Source organism: Bos mutus, chromosome 7, assembly GCF_027580195.1.
Source record: "Bos mutus isolate GX-2022 chromosome 7, NWIPB_WYAK_1.1, whole genome shotgun sequence".
Taxonomy (NCBI): domain Eukaryota; kingdom Metazoa; phylum Chordata; class Mammalia; order Artiodactyla; family Bovidae; genus Bos; species Bos mutus.
In genome coordinates this window covers 27,624,417-27,646,861 of record NC_091623.1, presented here as the reverse complement: position 1 = coordinate 27,646,861, position 22,445 = coordinate 27,624,417, and the positions used below count along the sequence as shown (strand labels likewise).

Genomic DNA, 22,445 nt, shown 5'->3' with positions numbered 1-22,445 from the left:
GAAACTCCAGTACTTTGGCCACCTCATGCGAAGAGTTGACTCATTGGAAAAGACTCTGATGCTGGGAGGGATTGGGGGCAGGAGGAGAAGGGGACGACAGAGGATGAGATGGCTGGATGGCATCACCGACTCGATGGACGTGAGTCTGAGTGAACTCCGGGAGTTGGTGATGGACAGGGAGGCCTGGCGTGCTGCGATTCATGGGGTTGCAAAGAGTCGGACACGACTGAGCAACTGAACTGAACTGAACTAAACAAACTAAGCTGAATACCGCAAAGTTTACTCTCTCATTAGTGACTGCATTTGCCTTCAGAAATACTAGCTGCAGTTTGAGCACCACCTCCAGCAGCACTGAAGACACTTATGAATTAGCTGAGGGTCAGGTAAAAGAATTCGAAGCACTGGTGATAACAATGGGTAAAGAGGTGTGAATGGATGAAGGAGGCAGTGTACCCCAGTGGTTAAGAATATGTGGTCTTTATAGTGAAAATGACTGGATTCGAATTCCCCTCTGCTACTTGCTAGTCAAAAGATGCTGAATGAGTTCTTTCGTGTGCCTCTGCTTCCTCATCTGAAAAGTGAATAAAATATAATTTCTACCCCTTCCTGAGTTTGACAGGATAAAAAACTAAACACACAGCATGCTTGCACCAGCTTCTAGCACTTCAGTTCTCAAGTAAATACGGGCTGCCGTTAACACTGGAATCCAGGAAAGTGCACATGAAGTTCATGAAGACAGGTGAGGGCTGTGAGAAAAAGAAAAAATACCAAAACTCCCAGATCTAGGAAGAAATTGAACTAAGTCATCTTGAAAATGGGGAACTGCTGGAGGATCATAAACCAAAGACCAACGTGGTCAGGTCTGTGCTTCTACAGCTAGTCTGGCAGCCTATGGGAAAGAGAAGGGGAGAGCTGTGGCTGGATTAGAGGTCAGAGATCTAGTTAAGAAGATGCTTCGAGAGTTCAAGAAAACGACACTGAGAGAGGAAGGACAAAGAAATAAAACACATCCCCACCCTAAATTTCTTTACTAGTTTGTTTAGTATCAGTTTGTTATCTAGAACCTTAAGTCTATGGTCAACAGCTCCGCCTCATAGATGACACAGGTTAAAGTTCCTCTACCACAAACAGTGTCAGTACATTTGACACTTACACACACTTTGATTTTCCAATCGATAAGGAATACATTCCTTAGTTACTTTGTTTTGAATTCTAGTTTTCAGATCCCTTGAAAGGTATAAATAATCTTTTAAACTTTTATCTTGTATCAAGATATACAATTAGGTGGGGCACTCATTTTATGGAACCAGGTAAGTAAATAAATTTATATATGTTTTCTGGAACAGCAGAGTTTGAAAAAATACTCTATTTCTTAATTGTAAGAATCTGTCTTCCATTTCTCTAGCATTTTTCACCACTCAATCCAGCCCATAGCAAGAGTCAACAAGTGACATATTCAAGAGCACCACTCTTCCCATTACATACAGGCGGGCCCAAGAGAGCCCAAGGGCAATAATCTGAATGGAAGAGGTGACTAGGGGATTTATTCAAAGACTTGCCACATACTAAGAACACTGTTTCTATATATACCCTATAATTCCTAGAAGATGATGGAGATTATAGAAGGAGAAGTAAAGCCAAGAAGCCCCAAACTACCACTGCAACTTAAATTTGCTTTTTATGTCAGATCTCACGGTGAGAGCCAGTAGGCCATTTATTTTTAAAACATTACATTAAGGGGAAAGAGAAAAATTACTTATCTGAATAGGAGTAAAGACTTTGCTCATCTTTTTCTCTATTTAAGAAGGATCAAAACACTTTAGATTTAAAATATTCATCTATTGTTCTCAACATATCAACATGCATTAGCCAAATGGCCAGCATCAGTAATTCACTGGTTTGCAAAGGAATATGAGAGAATGCTCCAAGGCATTAGGCAGATCTGACAAGGAATTTGGACATGTAAGAGAACTGACATTACTGCTACTGAAGAATGACCTGTATGCACCTGTGCTCTGCATCCTTCCAGAAATTCAAGCTGTATCTGTCTATGAACACTAAGGTTAAACAACAGAAAGTTGTTGTTGTTCAGTCTCCCAGTCGTGTCTGACTCTTTGTGACCCCATGGACTGCAGCACGCCAAAGAACAAAATATGTGGTCTAAATGGGAAGTTTAGGAATTTTATGTTTTAAGTCCCTTTTTTAAAATTAAAATTATAAAATTTCTTTCTTAAAATTTCCATCAGAAATCCAAAATAGAGTGGCACTAAAAGAAATAAACCAGCAAAAATTAAAGATGCTAAAAGTGAGATATATACATATATATATATATATATATATATCTAAGTTTACAGCACTTCTTCATGCTTCCTTTCTCTATCTCGGTAAGCACCTCCTAAAAGTTTCCACATAATAGCAAAATAAGTCTTAAGGGATAATCAATATTTTCCACTCTGCTTCACATAGAGACCTTGTAAGGGGACAGAAACTAGATTCATAAGATATGAAAAGCTCAAGATAATGTAAGTTCTTGTAACTGAGAATGTAAGTGATACAATCTTTAGCCATTTCCTTCCGTCAGCAAGCCCCTACCTCCACCACGACACATGACGTTGTCATGATATATGCTCAGGGTTTTGACTGAAAGAGCATAGTAGTGATAGGTGCTCGGTCGTGTCTGACTCTCTGTGGCCCCATGGACTGTAACCCACCAGGCTCCTCTGTCCATGGGATTCTCCAGGCAAGAATACTGGAGTGGGTTGCCATTCCCTTCTCCAGATGATCTTCCAGACCCAGGGATCAAACCCGGGTCTCCTGCATTGCAGGCAGACTCTTTACCGTCTGAGCTACAGTATACTCTTTCAAATCACCATTCTATTATTTTGCACCTAATCTCTTAAAAATAATAATAATAATAATAATTGCAGTCAATGTCGCTGATGTGGGCAAAGAGATCCATATTGCAGAAGTCATCAGAGAGCAAAGAAGCAGAATCACTGAAGAGGGCTACATACTTTTTCTCATTACTTTCGTCTCTGTAGGAGATCCCATAAAAGCCATAGTAAGAACTAGATATGTTTGCCGAATACTCGATCTTCAAGGTATAATTGTGCCCTTCAAGCAGGGTCTCGGGGGCAACAATGGCGATTTGTTCATGCAGTGGGTACTCCAGGACGTCAACTTCTTTTTCCTGGCTTGAAACCGCGGTCATAAAAGTCACTCTGGAAATGTTGTGGCCTGTGCTGTGAAGAATGATGTTCCACGTGGCCTGAAGGGTCTGAAGCGAAATCGTCACAGAACCCCTGAACGTCATCGAGGTGAGGTTTGGGTGGAGGGTCAGGTCATAGCGCACTGGCGTAACGGCAGTGGGCAGCCTGATTTGGGCCCACGGAAACAACTTTCCATTTGTTGCGATGGGCTGAATCGGTTCCACGGGTCGGTTTTTTTTATGGCAGCCTTCTTTGGTAAAGGTACACCTGGGCAGGAAGTAAATCGCCACGATTATAGCAACAGCAAGTAGGATGATGAAAACACAGACCCCTATGGTCCTGGCAGAGGGCGCTGGGCAAGTCCCATCCGAGTTCTGCCGGTAGCCGGCCGCGCTGTTTCGGAGGCCCGAGCTCCTGTTCATGAAGGACATGCCCAGAAGCTTTGCAGACGACTCGTAGTCCTCTTCGTCCTCATCCAGCTCATGCTCGCCGAGGCCCCGCACCAGCAGTCGTGAGCCCCGGGGCTCGTACTCCACCTCGTCAGGCTCCAGAGGATGTAAACAGGGCTCTTTGGCTAAATCCACCACATCTGGTTCTTCCTCAAACATGCTGTTTTCAATCATATTCCTGGGGAGCTGAAGCCGATCTAAAAAAAAAAAAAAAAAAAACAACACCAAAACATAAGGACCAGGCACAGAGTTAGGGGAGATAGGGCATAATAAAAGGTCTACTAGCAAGACCACATTTAATCTAAGGATTTTTTTTAAAATCACTGAGACTTATTTCTATTTCAGAGCTACTGAATTAGATGACACTTGTAATATTCTGGTATTATTCATTAAAAACTCAATTATAGGTAACAACATATCACAGTAATGAAATTAGAAAGCTAAATACACAGGCTAGTATCAAAAAAAAAAAAAAAAAAAAAGGCAGCTGAGATTAAATACTGATTTCTTGAATACACTCCTACCCAACAACCTGGGCCCTTGTCCTGAGGGAACAGGGAAGCCTGGTGTGCTGCAGTCCATGGGGTCGCAAAGAGTCAGACACGAGTTGGCGACTGAATGACAAGTCTGAGCAGCACCAGTCCAAGCCTTCTTCACGGTGAGATCCCGGCAGCACTGGACACGGCATCCCGGCGTGTGCTCTGGCCACCCCAGACTGCTCACTAATCTGAGCCAAGCCAGGCGGCTCTTCTATTTCATCCTCCATGTCTGTTTTCCTCGCTGGTCCCTTTGCCTGCAGTGTCATCATTTCCCCCACCCTAGTTCACGGAGTGAACACCTGTTATTCCACAACTCAACTTGCTACCGTGTAAATTAAGAAAAAGTTATTTTCTTATTTTTCCCTTTCTCTTTATTACCTTTCAAAAATACATTTTCTTTTCATCTTGCTCCTTTCACTTTTGGGGGGGCATAGAGACCCCCATGAGGTTGCCTTTTCCTATCTCCTCTCCATCCCCTAATTTATAAAACCTATGCTACTTTTAGTCAAGGCTATGGTTTTTCCAGTGGTCATGTATGGATGTGAGAGTTGGACTGTGAAGAAAGCTGAGCACTGAAGAATTGATGCGTTTGAACTGTAGTGTTGAAGAAGACTCTTGAGAGTCCCTTGGACTGCAAGGAGATCCAACCAGTCCATCTAAAGGAGATCAGTCCTGGGTGTTCACTGGAAGGACTGATGAAGCTGAAGCTCCAATACTTTATTCACCTGATGTGAAGAGCTGACTCACTGGAAAAAGACCCTAATGCTGGGAAAGGTTGAAGGCAAGAGAAAAAGGGGATGACAGAGGATGAGATGGTTGGATGGCATCACCGACTCGATGGACATGAGTTTGGGTAAGCTCTGGGAGTTGGTGATGGACAGGGAGGCCTGGCGTGCTGCAGTCCACAGGGTTGCAAAGAGTCAAGACACAATCAAGCGACTGAACTGACTGACTGGTGCTACTTTTATAGTTTTCTTTGAATAAAACTTTTAATCACTTTCTAGGTGTATGGGTTCAGCAATCTGCCATCCACCCATCTCATATGAATGATCTAGAAATGGAAAAAAGGTCACAGTTATAACATCCTGCTTTGGGAATTTAATCTCCTAAACATCCTTCAGTGCTCCAACTTCTTGTGACCTAATTGTGTTTTGTTTTGATAGTTGATTGTGTTTGAGATCACAGACTTCATTAATAGAGCGAATATTACCATAATGGAACTCAAAAACTTTTTGTAAAACTTTTAATAAAATCTCAGTAGTTAGAAATTTTCTGTGGTAGTTTTTTAATTAATTATTTTAACTGGAGGATAGTTACAATATTGTGGTGGTTTTTGCCATACATCGACATGAATCAGCCACGGATGAACACACGTCCTCCTATCCTGAACCCCTCTCCCACCTTCTGTGGCCGTTTTAAGTACCTGGTACAGTGGTGCAGATTGGTTGCTTCATTTGCTTTTTCATTAAAAGGCCATTCTGACTTTTTTATCTCCTATGGGACGATGATGTTCTCTTAGGCATTTGCCCACGTGTTCTCTCAGGCCTGATGCAGACAACCATGGGGTCTGAGCTGCTGCTAAGTCGCTTCAGTCGTGTCCAACTCTGTGCAACCCCATAGACGGCAAGCCCACCAGGCTCTGCCATCCCTGGGATTCTCCAGGCAAGAACACTGGAGCAGTACAGTTTAATTTAATAAATTACTAAACTAACTGTAAGTATCAGTTCAGTCAGTTCAGTTCAGTCGCTCAGTCATGTCCAACTCTTTGCGACCCCATGAATCGCAGCACACCAGGCCTCCCTATCCATCACCAACTCCTGGAGTTCACCCAGACTCATGTCCATCGAGTCAGTGATGCCATCCAGCCATCTCATCCTCTGTCGTCCCCTTCTCCTCCTGCCCCCAATCCCTCCCAACATCAGAGTCTTTTCCAATAAGTCAACTCTTCGCATGAGGTGGCCAAAGTACTGGAGTTTCAGCTTTAGCATCATTCCTTCCAAAGAAATCCCAGGGCTGATCTCCTTCAGAATGGACTGGTTGGATCTCCTTGCAGTCCAAGGGACTCTCAAGTATAGTCTCAGCTTAATAATTTAGAGCATTCCCATGCCTGAAGTCCACCCCCTGAGAACTTCATCTTTGTGTCTTTGATTCCTCAGCCATGCCCTGTTTAAAGCCAAGGGGTATCCTGCAGTCTGACCATTTTACCATCTCCTACTGCACTTCATTAACTTCCAGTCTTTTGACTGGGGCTTAGTCAGATGCCTGCCCACATCCAGATAACTTAATTTAATTATTTATCACCCAATCAGATTAATACCTATGTGGAATTTTAAACTTTCAGAAATAGAGCACACCACTTCATCTGCTATATTTTTACTGCGTATTAGAAGGCAATCTTTTGTATGCATGTACAATCATATCAAGTTAAATATATCAAACCAAGGAAAAATACTTTTATTACAGGTAGCCCATGAAGACTGTACTTCCGAGCCTATTTAAGAAATCTTGCTTTGGGTTCTTAAGTGAGTACACTTTGATCTCAGCATTAAAATTTGAGGGTAACACATGACTACCCATTGCTCTAAAGGGATTTTTTTTTGCATTTAAAGAAGGGATCCTAAAGAAACAGGAAATTTTCTAAAACTTCTTAAATCTACATACACAAGCTATCTATAAGCCCAAGGCAAAGAAGGTCCTAGTTGAACTATTTCGGTTTCAAACAACATAGGCCCACGTGGTTATGATCTAAGAAAATGGAAGATATTTCTTTTCATCAGATACTGCGAACTGGTGCTCCTTGACGTTGTCTGTGGACCAGCACCAATCTGCAAACTGTTTGTTATCCATCTGCAATAGGCCACATGAAGAATATCGATATTTTAAAACTTTTTTAGCACATTTACAGTAATGTTATATTTAACAAATTCAGTACTTTTAAAATGGAGCTTATATTTTTTCAATTTTCCAATGATTCATTTTTTATATGATATACAATTTCTACAACAGATTAAAAATTAAAAAGCAAAAACCCAGGAACCTTGATTCTCCAGCTCAGGTGATATGAGAAGCAATGGGCTGGACTATCAGCATTACTGGCAACTCAGGTGGATACAAAGTTAACAACTATGTCAGCAGTGGGAGTGATAAGGAGGGAACAACAGATGACAAGTCGTGTTAAAGAGTGAGAATACACAGGAACTGATGCTCTGCTGGGCTGGATGATGGAGACAGAAGGATGATGGAGATAGGCCTGCAGGATGGAGGCAGAGGAAGTTTATGTCAACCGCCTATGCACATTCTGGCTTGGATAATGAAGAGGGAATGCCAGCCACTGAGATGAGAACACAGGTTTCATATTCCCCCCGTTGGTTTTCTGGGGGGAAGCGGGGGAAGGGAGCAGCAAGAATGGAGTTACGAGATGGCATCTGGTATGGGACATGACATACTTATGTGACAGAGAGCCAGGTGGAGACGATTGCGTAATAGCATATTATAGCAGTAAAGGGGCTTCCCAGGTGGCTCAGTGGTAAAGCATCCACCTGCCAATGCAGGAGACGCGGGGTTCGATCCCTGGTGTGGGAAGATCCCCTGGAGGAGGAAATGGCAACTCACTCCAGTATTCTCGCCTGGAGAATCCCAAGGACAGTTCATAGGGTCGCAGAGTCACACACCACTGAGCACACACGCATGCAAAGCACTGAAAGCCTCACTGTAAGACAGAGCTTCAAACCCTGGCTCTTCCACTGACTGCTTGATCTTAAACAGGTTACCAAACATCCCTGAGTTTCAATTTCCTCACCTATAAATATGGAAAACAGTACTGCTTTGTAAGTCTGTTACAAGGATTATGTTATGTGGGCCTGGACTCAAAAGAAGGATCTGGGTGGAAGATTCAGGTTTCAGAATTAGCTGTGTTTATTTAACTGAGGATTAAAATCATGCAGATAGATGAGACTACTGAAGGGATGTAAGCGTCAGAGAGCGTTACTATTTAAGAGGGGCCGCAGAGGAGGAGAAGTACCAGAGGCAGGAAAATCAGGACAGTAGAAAGCAAAGGAAGAGTTCATGAAGAAGGAAGTGGCTGGCGTTGAATGTCTTAGGGAGGTCACGCACGATGAAGCCAAAGGGAGGCCACTAGATCTGGCAACCTGCGAACCAGTGACTTTTTACGAGGCGACTGCAGAGGTGGGCAAGTGAAAGCCTGACTTCAGAGGCCCAAATAAAGAAGGGAAAGTTAACAAAGCCAGGTAGTAAGTGCTGCAGGCAGTTCTTTTGAGCACACAGCTGTACATCAAGAAAGAAACACAGGGTCAAACTAAAAGAAAATTGGCATACAGAAGTGTTAAATCCATTTGCTTTTGTTTGGTGGCCTGTGTCTAAGGTGGAAATAACCTAAGTGTGTATTTGCACATTTATGTGCATTTTACCATAATTAAAAATAAAAAGCAAGTGAAAACTTTTTTTAAAAAAAGAAAGGGAGAGCAGATGGTTAATCCAGGGTTAAACATGTAGGGAGGATGTGGTGAGAGACAAAGGGGAAAATACACAAAGAGTAAGTGATTAACCGAGGTGTTCAATTTAGAAAACAGGACAGAAAGCAAAGCTACGGCAAACGACACGGTCAAGAGTCAAATAAAAGGAGCAAACTTCCCACAGACATTAATCCCTTTAAATTGCTATCACATTTTCTGAGAAAATGAAGTTTTAAAGGATGTATTTTCAAATCAACAAGCCAAAACAACTTTAAAAGAATAAACCTAATCTAAATTAAGGCTTGTTGGGCAGATACAAGAATTGGTATATTCAATTAGGTACTATAGCAACATGCAATATTCAAACTAGGCCCTAACAATAAAGGATTATTCTTCTTCTGAGGCCCTTATGACATATTTAAATAGAGGAAAAGCTCCATGTGTGAGACAGCATTTACATCTTCTAGATGATTTCTAAATGGAAACCATTCAATTTCTGAAAAAGATGGCTAATTATCAACTAAAGTAACTATTTCTCTAATGAGCAGTCCTTTTCTATCAAAAAGAGGTTTTATTTTAAAGAAGTTTAAGGTGCAAAAGAAAATAGAAAGATTAGAATTTATAACAAAAAAAGTGATTCTTCTATACAAGTCTAATCTGGCAAAACATTACCCAATCCCCCAACCACACTCAAAGAAAACCTCTTGCTATTAACCACAAGGCCCACTTTAAGTCAGGAGTTTAGGTATATCAGTATCTCACCATTGAAGGGCAGTCATTAGCACTGTATATAAGTTTGGAAGAAGTTTTAAGTAGTCCCTTTTCTGGTAACATCCTGTTTGCTTATACCACAAGGTACAAGCAGTGTCATAAAACACAAACACAGAGTCCGACATGCATTCCTACTTTTACCACTAATAACAGTGCATTTTCACAAACTGCACTTAATTTTTCAGTTGACAGGACCAAGGTCACAGCCCAGGATGCAGGATCCAAGTAAGGTCATTCTCTCTTCCCTTCCCCTCACCCTCCTTGTCTCCCTTGAGAAGACAGAAGACAAGTAAATGGATAATTAGGGGTGGGAGGTGGGAAGATCAGAGAGAAATGGTTCGGTTCATGAACACCATAAGCTCACTTTACCTATTTGGTTCCAAGAGTGACTAAGATTTATTTTGCCCTTTCATGCTACCCTAAGGTTCACTTTAATGCATGTACAAATGCCGTGGGAGACTTCCACCTTCAGTATGACAGAGTAATTGGTCCCAGACTTTTCCTCCTCTCATAAACAACTGGACAAAATAATGCAACTATTTTCAGGTACCAGCTAAGAGACGGGGCAAGAATGTGACCTCCGAAAGAAGGAAAGGGTCATCAGGCCACATCTGCTTGGTGCTCTGCCTTGGGGGTATTTTTCTGACTGTAGTACAGTGAGCTGGATTCCAGGCAGAGGAGGGCTGGGAGGCAGAGATAGGGTCCTGGGGAGGAGGGAGTTATACAGAGGGGGACCACAGAAGTTTGTATAAGGGTTTCCTGAGAGTCTTTAACCAATGCAGGACATGTAACTACACAGGGCTTACAAAAGAGTGGCTGTATTAAGGTTAACAGAAATACGAGAGGTCAAGCGACTTAAGGGAAAGACTGGCAGTCTAACCCAGTCCAAACAAAGAGAACTCATTAACACTCTGGGCATGAAACACAAGGAAGGCTTCGCTTTAGGAGTAAAAACATACCCCAGGATAAGGCCTACTCTAGACATACGCTAACAAAGCCTAAAACTAAGCCCTAATAGAATCCACAGCAGAAACAGAATTTGGAGGATGAGCCTTGCTAAGGTAAAGGGGCCTGGGGAAAAACCTTGAGAGTTCCACAGATCAGCCATGGCAAAATATAAAGCTAAGCCTATACAAGATCAGTCAGTAACTAAACTGCCTACTAAAACAAAAATCAACACCCTACAAAGCCATTTTTAAAAAACACAGTATCTAAAGTAGGTAAAAACTTTAGATCAGCTATTATAAATATGTCTCAAAAAGTCAAGGACATTCTGTTTAAAAACAACAACAGAAAAGAATATATGAACAGATGGGAATCTCAGAAAAATCAAAACTAGAAAAAAGAACCAAATGGGAGGGGGAAAAAAAAAAGGAAATTCTAGGACTGAAAGGTTCAATAACTAAAATGAAAAAGTCATTGAATAGATATTTTTTTCATCTTTTATCAGTATATCCAATTAACAATGCTGTGATAGTTTAAGGTGATCATCGAAGCAACTTGGCCATAGCTATACATGTACCCAGTCTCCCCCAAACTCCCCTCCCATCCAGGCTGCCCCATAACACTAAGTGGAATTGCATGTGCTAGTTGGTTGTCCATTTCAAATAGAGGTCACTGAATAGACGTTAAGAGTGGATTTGAGATAGCAGAAGACAGAGTCTATGAACTTGACAGATCACTGCCAATTACAAATTTGAGGAATAAAGAGGAAAAAAAGATTTGCAGAAAAATGAACATAGCATCAGACATTTGTAGGACAGTATCAGTCTAACACGTATGTACTAACAGCCCCCCAAAAAAGACCACAAGAATAAAAGCAGAAAAGATATCTAAAGAAATAATTGTTAAAATTGTATTGTTTGATGAAAACACTATTTTATCATATCCAAAGAGCTCATCAAACTCCCAAGACAATAAATACAAAGAAAATCATATCTAGTTTAATCATGGTTGAACTGCTGAAAATCAAAGATAATGAGAAAATCAGTAAAAGGACCCCAAAACAATATGTTACATACAGGAGAAAAATAATGCAAAGAACACTAACTTCTCATCACAACAATGGGGACCAGGAGATGACAGAACATTTTTAAAGGACTAGAAGAAAAAAAAAAAAAAATCCATTCAGAATTCTCTATCTAGTGAAAAATCCTTCAAAAACAAGATAAACATATTTTCAAATAAAATGAAAGCTGACAAAGTTCTTCTCAAGCAGATGTGCACTACAAGAAATTACAAAAAAACAGTACTTCAGGATGGAGGGAAACAATACCATATGGAAATTCAGGTCTTCAGGAAGGAAAGGAGGATACCAAAAATGATGAATGCTGCTTCTGCTGCTGCTTAGTCGCTCAGTCATGTCCGACTCCTAGCGACCCCATGGACTGCAGCCTACCAGGCTCCTCCGTCCATGGGATTTTCCAGGCAAGAGTACTGCAGTGGAGTGCCATTGCCTTGTCCAAAATGATGAGTAAGTTACCAAAAAGTAAGTTTATATTTTTTACTTTTCTTAAAGTTTCCTTAAAAGACTCTTTTAAACAAGAATAACATGCAAGTAGTTTTGAACAGAAATAAAAGATATGACAAGAGCATGAAAAGTGGAGAGGGTGAATAAGGAGAGTTACATTAAATTATATTTGTGAATTGAGAAGATAAAATGGATGTGTCAAGTGAGGGGTTGGAGGTGTGAAGTAGGAAGTAAGAAAAGTCAGGGGTAAAATGTCAAGTGATATGATTCTGACTATAAACAGACTTTAAAAAGTTAAGGTTGCATATTATTAGCCCTAGAATAATCAATGAAAAAGTAACTTAAAACATGCATAGCAAAGAAACTAATAGAATAAATAAAATGAAGTATTAAAAAATAGCCAATTACCCAAAAGAAGGCCTTAGAAGAGAAAAACAAAAAGGGACCAATGAAAACAATGGCAAAAGGGTGGACTTAAAACCACTTACATAAATAATTACATGAACTATTAATGGATTAAACAGCCAACAAAAGGGCGGAGATTATCATATTTAAACAACCAAGATTGAACTATACACTGTCTATAAGAGATGAATTAAAAATTAAAAGACAAATAGGTTAACAAAATAGAATGAAATTCATAATGATAAAAGCAGAAATTTATCAGCATAAGACACCATTCTTAAACATGTATGTACACAATAATAAAGCTTCAAAATTCATAAACAAAAAGTGGCAAAACTCAAGAGCAAAACAAAAACATTCACAACTATAACCGGAGATTTTATAATTTCTCTTCATACTAGTTAGAACAAGTAGGCAACAAATAAGTAAAGCAACAGGATATGTGAGAGATGCTATCAACCAACGTGGCCTAATTGACATTTACAGAACATTATACCAAATAACTACAGAATACATGAGTCATTTACCAAGATGATCACATGCTGGGCCATAAATCTCAATAAATTTCAAAAGACTGAACTAGACTTTTTTTAAAGACTATGTTCTCTGACCAAAAAACCAGTAATAGTAAATCCAGACAATCTCTAGATAGATATTTGGAAAATAGAAAATACACTTCTAAATAATCCAGGAGTCCAAGATAAGCCACAAGGAATTCAGAAAATATTTAAAGTAAAAACACAACTTGTCAAAACTTGAGAGAAATTTACTGCTATATTAGAAAAAGGTTTAAAATCAATGAGCTAAGTTTCTACCCTTAAGAAGCTGGGGGGAAAGAAGCAAATTAAACCTAAGGAGAAACAATAAAGGGCAGAGCTCAATAAACTAGAAAACAGAGTCACAACAGAAAGTCAAACAAAACACACTGGTGGAGGGCAAGGAAGCAGTGTTACTGGCTGTAATTCATATTCTCCCAGAAACTGGCCTAAAAAGCCATATATATCAAGTCCTGCTGGATCTCCAAGAGCAGTTTCTACTACTCAAAGGTCTATTTAGGCTCATTACAGAGACAGATCAGAACTGGGTCCTGAGCTAGAGACAGAGGTGCTCTTTAACAAGCCCAAAAGTCTTAGGCGTGTCCCTCTTTCAAGAAGACCTGGAAAACACAGAAATATTTAGCCAGTGATAATGCTGCTGCTGCTGCTGCTGCTGCTAAGTCGCTTCAGTTGTGTCCGACTCTGTGCGACCCCATAGACGGCAGCCCGCCAGGCTCCCCCATCCCTGGGATTCTCCAGGCAAGAACACTGGAGTGGGTTGCCATTTCCTTCTCCAGTGCATGAAAGTGAAAAGTGAAAGTGAAGTTGCTCAGTCGTGTGTGACTCTTAGCGACCCCATGGACTACAGCCCACCAGGCTCCTCCGTCCATGGGATTTTCCAGGCAAGAGTACTGGAGTGGGGTGCCACTGCCTTCAAAAATACTTATGTTCTACTCCTCCTCTTAAATAGAAACCTAGAGAATGTTTTTTTGTGTATGTGGGAGTGGGATAGTAAAACTAAGTATTTAAAATGGATTAGAGAGCTCGGAGAAGGCAATGGCACCCCACTCCAGTACTCTTGCCTGGAAAATCCCATGGATGGAGGAGCCTGGTGGGCTGCAGTCCATGGGGTTGCTAAGAGTCAGATACGACTGAGTGACTTCACTTTCACTTTTCACTTTCATGCACTGGAGAAGGAAATGGCAAGCCACTCCAGTGTTCTTGCCTGGAGAATCCCAGGGACGGGGGAGCCTGGTGGGCTGCTGTCTATGGGGTCGCACAGAGTCAGACAAGACTGATGCGACTTAGCAGCAGCAGCAGCAGCAGTGGCAGAGAGCTACTTTTTAAAGAAAGGAGCTTCCCAGGTGGTACGTGATAAAGAATCTGCCCAAGAATACAAGAGATGCGGGTTTGATCCTTGGGTCAGGAAGATCCCCTGGACTAGGAAATGGCAACCCATTCTAGTAGTCTTGCCTGGTGAATTCTATGGACAGAGGACGTGACAGGCTACAGTTCATAGGTTTGCAAAGAATAGTACATGACTGAACCCTGAGCACACACACACACACACATTTAAAGCAAAACTCTTATGATTGCTTCAAAAGTAAAGAAAAAAAAAGCAAAAAACTATACTTGAGTCATTATTTCTGTATTTAGATTTTTGTATATTTTTCTCTTAAAAAGTGAACCCCCTTTTTAAGTTTCCATTTAAAATTTTAGCTGAGTACTTTCTCAATAGGAAAAATGCCACGGGTCAGGGAGGGTGGGGGGTGGGCGGGGAAAGAGGCCTCATTTTTAAGCATTGGATTTAAAGTGCCGACTTCATTTAGGGTAATGACAACCTTGACTCTCATTATGCAGAAACACAACCATCTGGCAGTAGTTCAGGTTTCAGCTCTGTGAAAGGAATCTCCATAGCTAGCACCTTTGTCCTAAATCTCAGTGACCCGATGCCCAAAACTATATATAAACTCAGTCGGTCCTTGGCGCTAAGCCACGCTTCCACACATCCCGGAAGCGCACACAGCCCCGTGCACAGGGCCTGCTCCGCCTCTGACCCACAGTGAGACCATGGCATGTTGCAAACATCTCAGTTTCCCTCAAGCACGCATGGCTGCTGTGGCCACTTCATCTTTGTACCCATAGCCCACCCTCCTCCCTCTCCTCGCCCACAAGCCTTTCTTTTCCCCGCCCTCTTTAAGACACTAGTCCAGTGTAATCTTTTCAAATCCCTAGGTTTTCAGCTTTTTAAAATCAATTCAACTATTGCTGGAACAAATGTCCTACTCTGACCCGTTCCACTACTCTCCCTAAAATAGTTCCATTCTGTCGCTCGTGTCCGACTCTTTTCGACCCCATGGACTACAGCACTCAGGCCTCCCTATTTATCACCAACTCCCGGAGTTTACTCAAACTCCTGTCTATTGAGTCAGTGATGTCATCCGACCCTCTCATCTTCTGTCGTCCCCTTCTCCCACCTTTAATCTTTCCCAGCATCAGGGTCTTTTCCAGTGAGTCAGCTCTTCGCATCAGGTGGCCAAAGTATTGTTTGTACCATAAAAATTAAGATGCCTAACTCTTCTCTTGGGATGAAAAGGTTAGAAGGACTGCAATAATAACATACTTAAATGAGCCCTGAAAAAGTGAAGCCAGTGAGTCTTCCACCGATATTACTTTCTCGAAGTAGGGTAACTCCTTGGACAATCTAGGAAAAGCAACTTGATTTATAGCAAACTTGACATTATCTAGTCATCATTCTAAAACAATCCTGCCAACCTGGAGGATGACCCAGGACAGGCTTGCTTGGTGCCACTGTCCATGGCACTTTATTTATAATTAGACTGTGCAGTGTTAATTATTCTGGCTGCCCTGCCAATGTTCTACAGAGACTACAGGGAGAGATCAAAACAATCATTCCCGAATTATGAGTCACTGTACCCTCTCCAACTACACACTGCTGCTGCTGCTAAGTCGCTTCAGTCGTGTCCGACTCTGTGCAACCTCACAGATGGCAGCCCACCAGGCTCCGCCATCCCTGGGATTCTCCAGGCAAGAACACTGGAGTGGGTTGCCATTTCCTTCTCCAGTGCATGAAAGTGAAAAGTGAAAGTGAAGTCGCTCAGTCGTGTCCGACTCTTAGCAACCTCATAGACTGCAGCCCACCAGGCTCCTCCGTCCATGGGATTTTCCAGGCAAGAGTACTAGAGTGGGGTGCCATTGCCTTCTCTGCTACACACTGCTGGAAGCCCTCAAACCTGGAAGATGGAAGCTGTGCACACTACTTGTGCACACATGCTTATCTAGCTCTCACATTTAGGATGAGTTCCAATACCTGTTACCTATACTTTCCAAAATACATTTTAATCCTGGCAACTTTTTGCCTATCAAAGGATTAGGGGTTGAGAAGGAGTTTAGAAAATTTTCAAGTCCTGGTTTATCCCATACAGAAGAGAATTTCTGCGTCAGTAAACTATAATTTAAAATTTTGCTTCACACTTAGATAATTGCTCCAGGGAGGGGCTCTTATCTCATTCATCTTTGTGTGCCTAGTGCCTACCAGGGCAGAAGCCTGCAATAAGCTTGAAATCAAAATAGCAATACCCAACACATTAAAATGAAGCATTAATTAAAGAAAATCACGTCCATTTTCACTCATAAAATCTTTGAGAGCTGAAGCTTGGAATAAAACAAGGTTAATATGCTAGCTATGAGGTTAAGAAAGTTCTTCTAACACCTGCTCTGAGGCTAGGTTTAGTACTATTTCAGTGATTATTAGCTCTGAGTCATTGCAATTCATTTTTACTGGACACTGATTCTTCAGACTACATTTCCTCTTCTTTCCTCAAAGCCAGCATATAATTTAAATCAATTGTGGTTTAGGAGGCATAAAGTATAGTGAAGAGAAATTGGAGGTTCTAATTCTGACTCCATCACTTGATGTGTGTTGGAACCTCAGTCTCCTCACTGTTAAAATGGGAATAATAACTGCTCTGTCTGCTTTATCATAGGGGTCAAATAAGGTAAGTGGGTCAACAACACTTTGCAAATTATTTGCTGCTGCATTAACAGTCTATTGCTAATATACTACCTTGGAGAAGGAAATGGCAACCCAGTATTTTTGCCTGGGAAATCCCATGGACGGAGGCACCTGACAGGCTACAGTCCAGGAGGTCGCAAAGAGTCAGACACAACTTAACGACTGAACAACAGCAGCAATGTATTATCTAACTAGGGTAGGAATTTCAAAATCATAAGCAAATAAATGGATCTTCTACCTTTTAGTCAAGCACACTAGTATTTCTCTTTAAGATCCACCAATATAATTTCCTCCCTCACATCTTTTATTATAAAATATGATGCTTAAATGTCATTACAGTATATATTAGTAAATAAATTCATAAAATAAGAAGAGTCTAGAAACCTCATGCTGACCTCTTGATGTCATCTAGGCTCAGCAACAGCAGTGTCCGTGGCAGACTTCAGCCAGTGTGGAACAGGATAACTTTAGATGATTATATCTGACTCTCAGAGGTTTTAATACACAGGTTTTACATTTTTAAGTCATCTAGCTCCTAAAATATTTGCCAAATAGCTGCCTTGATTGTAAAGACACTACATCTCTTCCCAAAATATCCTTAGGGATTAAGTGTATCTGAAGGCCACACTCATTTGCTATAATTGCACTTACACAATAAAACTCAGATATCCAATGACCGTTACAATTTCTAAGAAGGCAATTTAAACTTATATAATGCTCAACATTTTCTGGCTGAAATAACCTAAAAGGCAGCATATAACATAGACAATGATTTTACTTTATAAACTAAAACATTCAGTTGATAAATTTTCTACCATTTTCAAATTCTACACTGCATATATTTACTGAGTCTAATCACAGCTGCTATTTTCTGTGCAGTTGAGTGGTCCAATGAGCAAAAATCAACATTTTAGTGCTAGAGGGAAGGGAGCAAAGAAGAGGAACTACTTGCTAGTTTTGCTGCAGCTATGAAGCACATTATTTTAAATATCTATCAAGGAGAACATTTAAGAGGAAAAGGAGACATTCTGCCAGAGAATGCCAATGATCCAGGAGAGTACCAAACAGCGACCCAGCACATAAAGAATCCCACCATGAAATGCTTCAGACAGAGAATTTAATGCAAAGGATCAACAAGAGGAACAAATAAACACCTACAGTTTAACACAGGAATTGTAACACAAGAATTAGGACTTCCCTGGTGGTCCAGTGGTTAAGAATTTGCCTTTTGACGTAGGGGACACAGGTTCGATCCCTGTGGGGATCCCACAGGCCACAGGGCAACTAAGCCCGCACACTACAACGCAAGATGTGTGTCACAATTAAGACGCGACACAGCCAAATAAATACATATTAAAGACAAAAAAAAAAGAATTAAAAAATCAGGGAGGACTCATTTCCTTCAAGAAAGAAAGGGCATTTTCTACCTCAACAAACAAGGTAGATGTTCTTTTAACCTATGCCCACTTAACAAAACTCCAAATTAAGCAACATTCTCTGTTCTCTCTGCAACATTTTCTAACACCACTGCTCATTGTCTCCAACTAAAGGGCTACTCTCTACAAGGTTCAAGCACGTATGCCCCCACCAAAGCAGCTGCATCCTTACCAAGAATTAGTGTCTGTTCACAAATCAGTTTATGCTGCTGCTAAGTCGCTTCAGTCATGTCTGACTCTGTGCGACCCCATAGACGGCAGCCCACCAGGCTCCCCCGTCCCTGGGATTCTCCAGGCAAGAACACTGGAGTGGCTTGCCATTTCTTTCTCCAATGCATCAAAGTGAAGTCGCTCAGTAGTGTCCAACTCTTAGGGATCCCATGGACTGCAGCCTACCAGGCTCCTCCATCCATGGGATTTTCCAGGCAAGAGTACTGGAGTGGGGTGCCATTGCCTTCTCCTTAGTTTATGCTAGTTAACATTATAATTATGGTTATGGAATAATTATTAAATGAAAAAAATTTTTTTAATTATTTCTATGAAAACTGAGTTATACATCAGGAAGACCCTACAAAGGTGACTCCCAAATAACACTGCTACCAAATTAAATATTAGCAGGAAAAACAAAAAAGACTGGTGGGCAGGGGGGGGTTGTCCAAGAAAAATGTTTACACCCAGGCTGCAAAATGTTAACATTCTCAAACCATTTGGGAAAACAAAAAAGAACCTGGAAATATCAAAATGCACCATGGGTAGCACAGAGATACGGAAGAAGACAGAAGTAGAACTCTAGTCAGTGGTCCCAGAGGCAAAAGAAAAGCTTTAGCCAGTAAGACATTATTAGCAACTACGTTTACACACTCCGACGTGAAATGCTAAAGGAATGTGAAGTTATCTTTAGTTTCCATTTTTAACAAGGTTTTAAAAAGTATGCATTATGTTTGAGATCGTGTTAAAGGCAACTGGTATAAGTCTAAAGCTCACGCCTAAGAATTCATCTTGGCAGTCAAGAGCACACACATTTCCCCAAACACAAACCATAATGTATGCATTTATTTGTGAATGTCTAAAGAACAATTTCACTGTAACGCTTAAGAACCTAGCTCTGCAATGCTAATACTTACTAACGAACCAGGTAATTTTAAAAATCATGTCTCATCAATACATGTCAAAAGCCTAAAATACGTTCTTTGAACAAATAACTCCACAAGAGGAATTTCTCCTGAGTAACTGCACAGACACATATATATAGTGTTTACAGCGGTCTTGCTCACATAGTAAGAAAAAAAAAAAAAAACTTACACATGTAACATCAAGGGATAGGTATATTCACATCCAGTAAAATATTATGCATACATAAAAATTATTTACATCTAGTTTATACATGAAAAGCTGTTCAAAATATAGTATTAAGAGGCAGGTTACAGAACTTGAAACAGTCATCTTGCTGGATACACTGAAAATAAAAATATTAGTGGTTATTTCTGGAAGGCGGAATAAAGGTAAGTTGAATGTTTTTTTATTTATATTTTCTATGTTTTATATGTAAAAAAAAAAAAACAGGAAAAGCCTTCCAACATGTATAGATCATGTTTTAACCAGTCAAGATCTAACAGTGATAAATTAATGAAAATTATCAACAGTTGAGGTGTCTTAGAAATGGCCCTAGATAGTGAAATCAAGAAACCTGGATAGCAGGATAAAATTTGCTAGTAATCTCTCATGGGACCTCCTATTAGGAATTGGAGACTTTATCTCCAATCACACTGGCCTTGTAACTTGTTTTAAGCAATGGAATGCCAGCAGAAGCAACACTATAAAGTTTCCAATCCTAGGTTTTAAGAGGTATTACAGTGTTCACCATTTCTCTTCTGTTGACCTGGAGAGCCCTGCGAGAAGAAATCTGAGCTAGCCTACTTGTGGATGAGGAATCAAATGAAAAAAAAAGCCCAGCAAACAGACAGCACTCACTGCCAGATATGGGAGCGAAGCCATCCTAAATCTTCCAGCTCCCTCCCAATCAAGCTACCAGATGACAGCTGCTACAAGTGACCTCGGGCAAGAACGGTGGAAGAAACATCCAGCTGAGCCCAGAACAAACTGCTGACCTACAAAATCATAAGCCAATATACGGTTGCCGTTTTAAGCCATTAAGTTCTGTGATTTATTATGTTGCAATAGATGACTAACTTACCCATCATCCACACAGTACACCATTAGTGTTTGGGATGTACTCTTCTTACAGACTAATTTATCCTCCTAAAACAAAAGATTATACTGTGATTCTCTGACATCTTTGAAATGGGAACATATGCAGGGTCTCTTGGTTACTTTAGATTTAAACTCAGACACATAGGGAGAGAATGGAACACTGGGTATACTCAGGACATTTTACATTCTTTACACAAAAATCCTGTGTGCAGCTGTGGGCTTTTCCTCCAAAGACCAAGGACCTGGATGCAGTTGACTTGAGGGAGGTTCTCGCTCCTTCATCAGTGGATGTGAGGATGCTCCGCCTAACAGGTGTCCCAGAGCAAGCCCAGGAGAGATACTGAAAAAAGTAAGACCAAGTTCATAACCACCGCCCACCATTTTAACACCTCCACCAATAACGATGGTGATAAAAGTCAACATTCACTGAGGGGTTTAGCACATGCTAATAACAGGCTGGAAACAGCTGAGAAGTTACGAATGTGTCTGGAACCAGAGTGCTTTGTCACTTCCCGCGTAACCTTGAGCAGGTTACTTCGTCTTTCCAAGCCCAGTTTGCTTATCTGTAAAATGGAGATAGTAACAGTGGTCTACCTCACTGAGTTGTGAGAATTAAATGAGACACCATGTAAAATATTTAGAACAGAGCCTAGCACACAGCAAGTACTCAATAATTAGTAGTTTTCTGTATTAAGTAACCAACATTTTACAGGTGTCATCTCATTTAATTTAATCCCCACAACATTCTATGGATGAAGTAAGAGGCAGGGAGGTGAAAGAACTTGCTAGGAAGTGGCACAACCAAGTTTCAAACTCACATTTTTCTCAACTGCAGTAGCTAAACCCTTCAGCTCCATGTGGCATAACTCAAACTAACCCCTTGTGCAGGAACAGGCCCCGTATCTTCACAGGCTTTGATCACAGTCACCTCCAGATCAGAGCTGAAGAACTGAGGTTCAGGATGGCCTCAGAGACGAACACAATTACCACAATGTGTCAGACACTCGTGCTGCGGTTCCCACAGTTCTCTGAGCCACTACTTAGTAGATATTCAGACACTGATCTTGTCCAACTATATTCACTGTGTTACGATTCCATCACAGGCAGTAAGGTGGACTCCCTCCTTCCCCCTACTCATTATGATTATGAAGTTATCCAAATACAATACAGTGTCTGATCATTTTACTGAACCATTATTGGTTGCTATTTTAGAAAAGTAGAAGCTTTTACGTGGTTCAGTTGCTAAGTCGTGTCTGACTCTTTTCGACCCCCTGGCCTGCAGAATGCCAGGCTTCCCTGTCTTTCACCATCTCCCTGAGTTTGCTCAAATTCATGTCCATTGAGTCAATGATGCTCTCTAACTATCTCATCCTCTGCAGCCCTCTGCTCCTTTTGCCTTTGATCTTTCCCAGCACTGGGGTCTTTTCCAGTGAGTAGGCTCTTCACACAAGGTGGCCAAAGTATTGGAGCTTCAGCCTCAGCATCAGTCCTTCCAATGAACATTCAGGGTTGATTTCCTTTAGGATGGACTGGTTTGATCTCCTTGCTGTCCAAGGGACTCTCAAGTCTCCTCCAACACCACATTTCAAAAGCATCAATTCTTTGGCTCTCAGCCTTCTTTTATGGTCCAACTCTCACATCTGTACATGACTACTGGAAAAATCAGCTTTGATTATACAGACTTCTGTCAGCAAAGTGATGTCTCTGCTTTTTAATATGCTGTCTAGGTTTGTCATAGCTTTTCTTCCAAGGAGCAAGTGTCTTTTAATTTCATGGCTGCACTCACTGTCAGCAGTGCTTTTGGAGCCCAAAAAAATAAAGTCTGTCACTGCTTCCACTTTGTCCTCTTCTATTTACCATGAAGTGATGCTTTCTTAGAGACCCTTTAAACCTATTATGTTTTACAGAGAA

At 41.0% G+C, this 22,445-nt stretch overlaps 1 protein-coding gene across 2 annotated transcripts in view; it reads right to left on the bottom strand.

Annotated features, from left to right (window-relative positions):
• LNPEP (leucyl and cystinyl aminopeptidase) overlaps positions 1-22,445 on the bottom strand; it is a 102,555-nt gene that overhangs the window by 57,060 nt on the left and 23,050 nt on the right. For both annotated transcript variants that reach the window (XM_070373173.1, XM_070373174.1), the window contains exon 2: positions 3,015-3,855. In XM_070373173.1, coding sequence (XP_070229274.1) covers positions 3,015-3,855 — 841 coding nt within the window. The remainder of the gene's footprint in view (positions 1-3,014; positions 3,856-22,445) is intronic.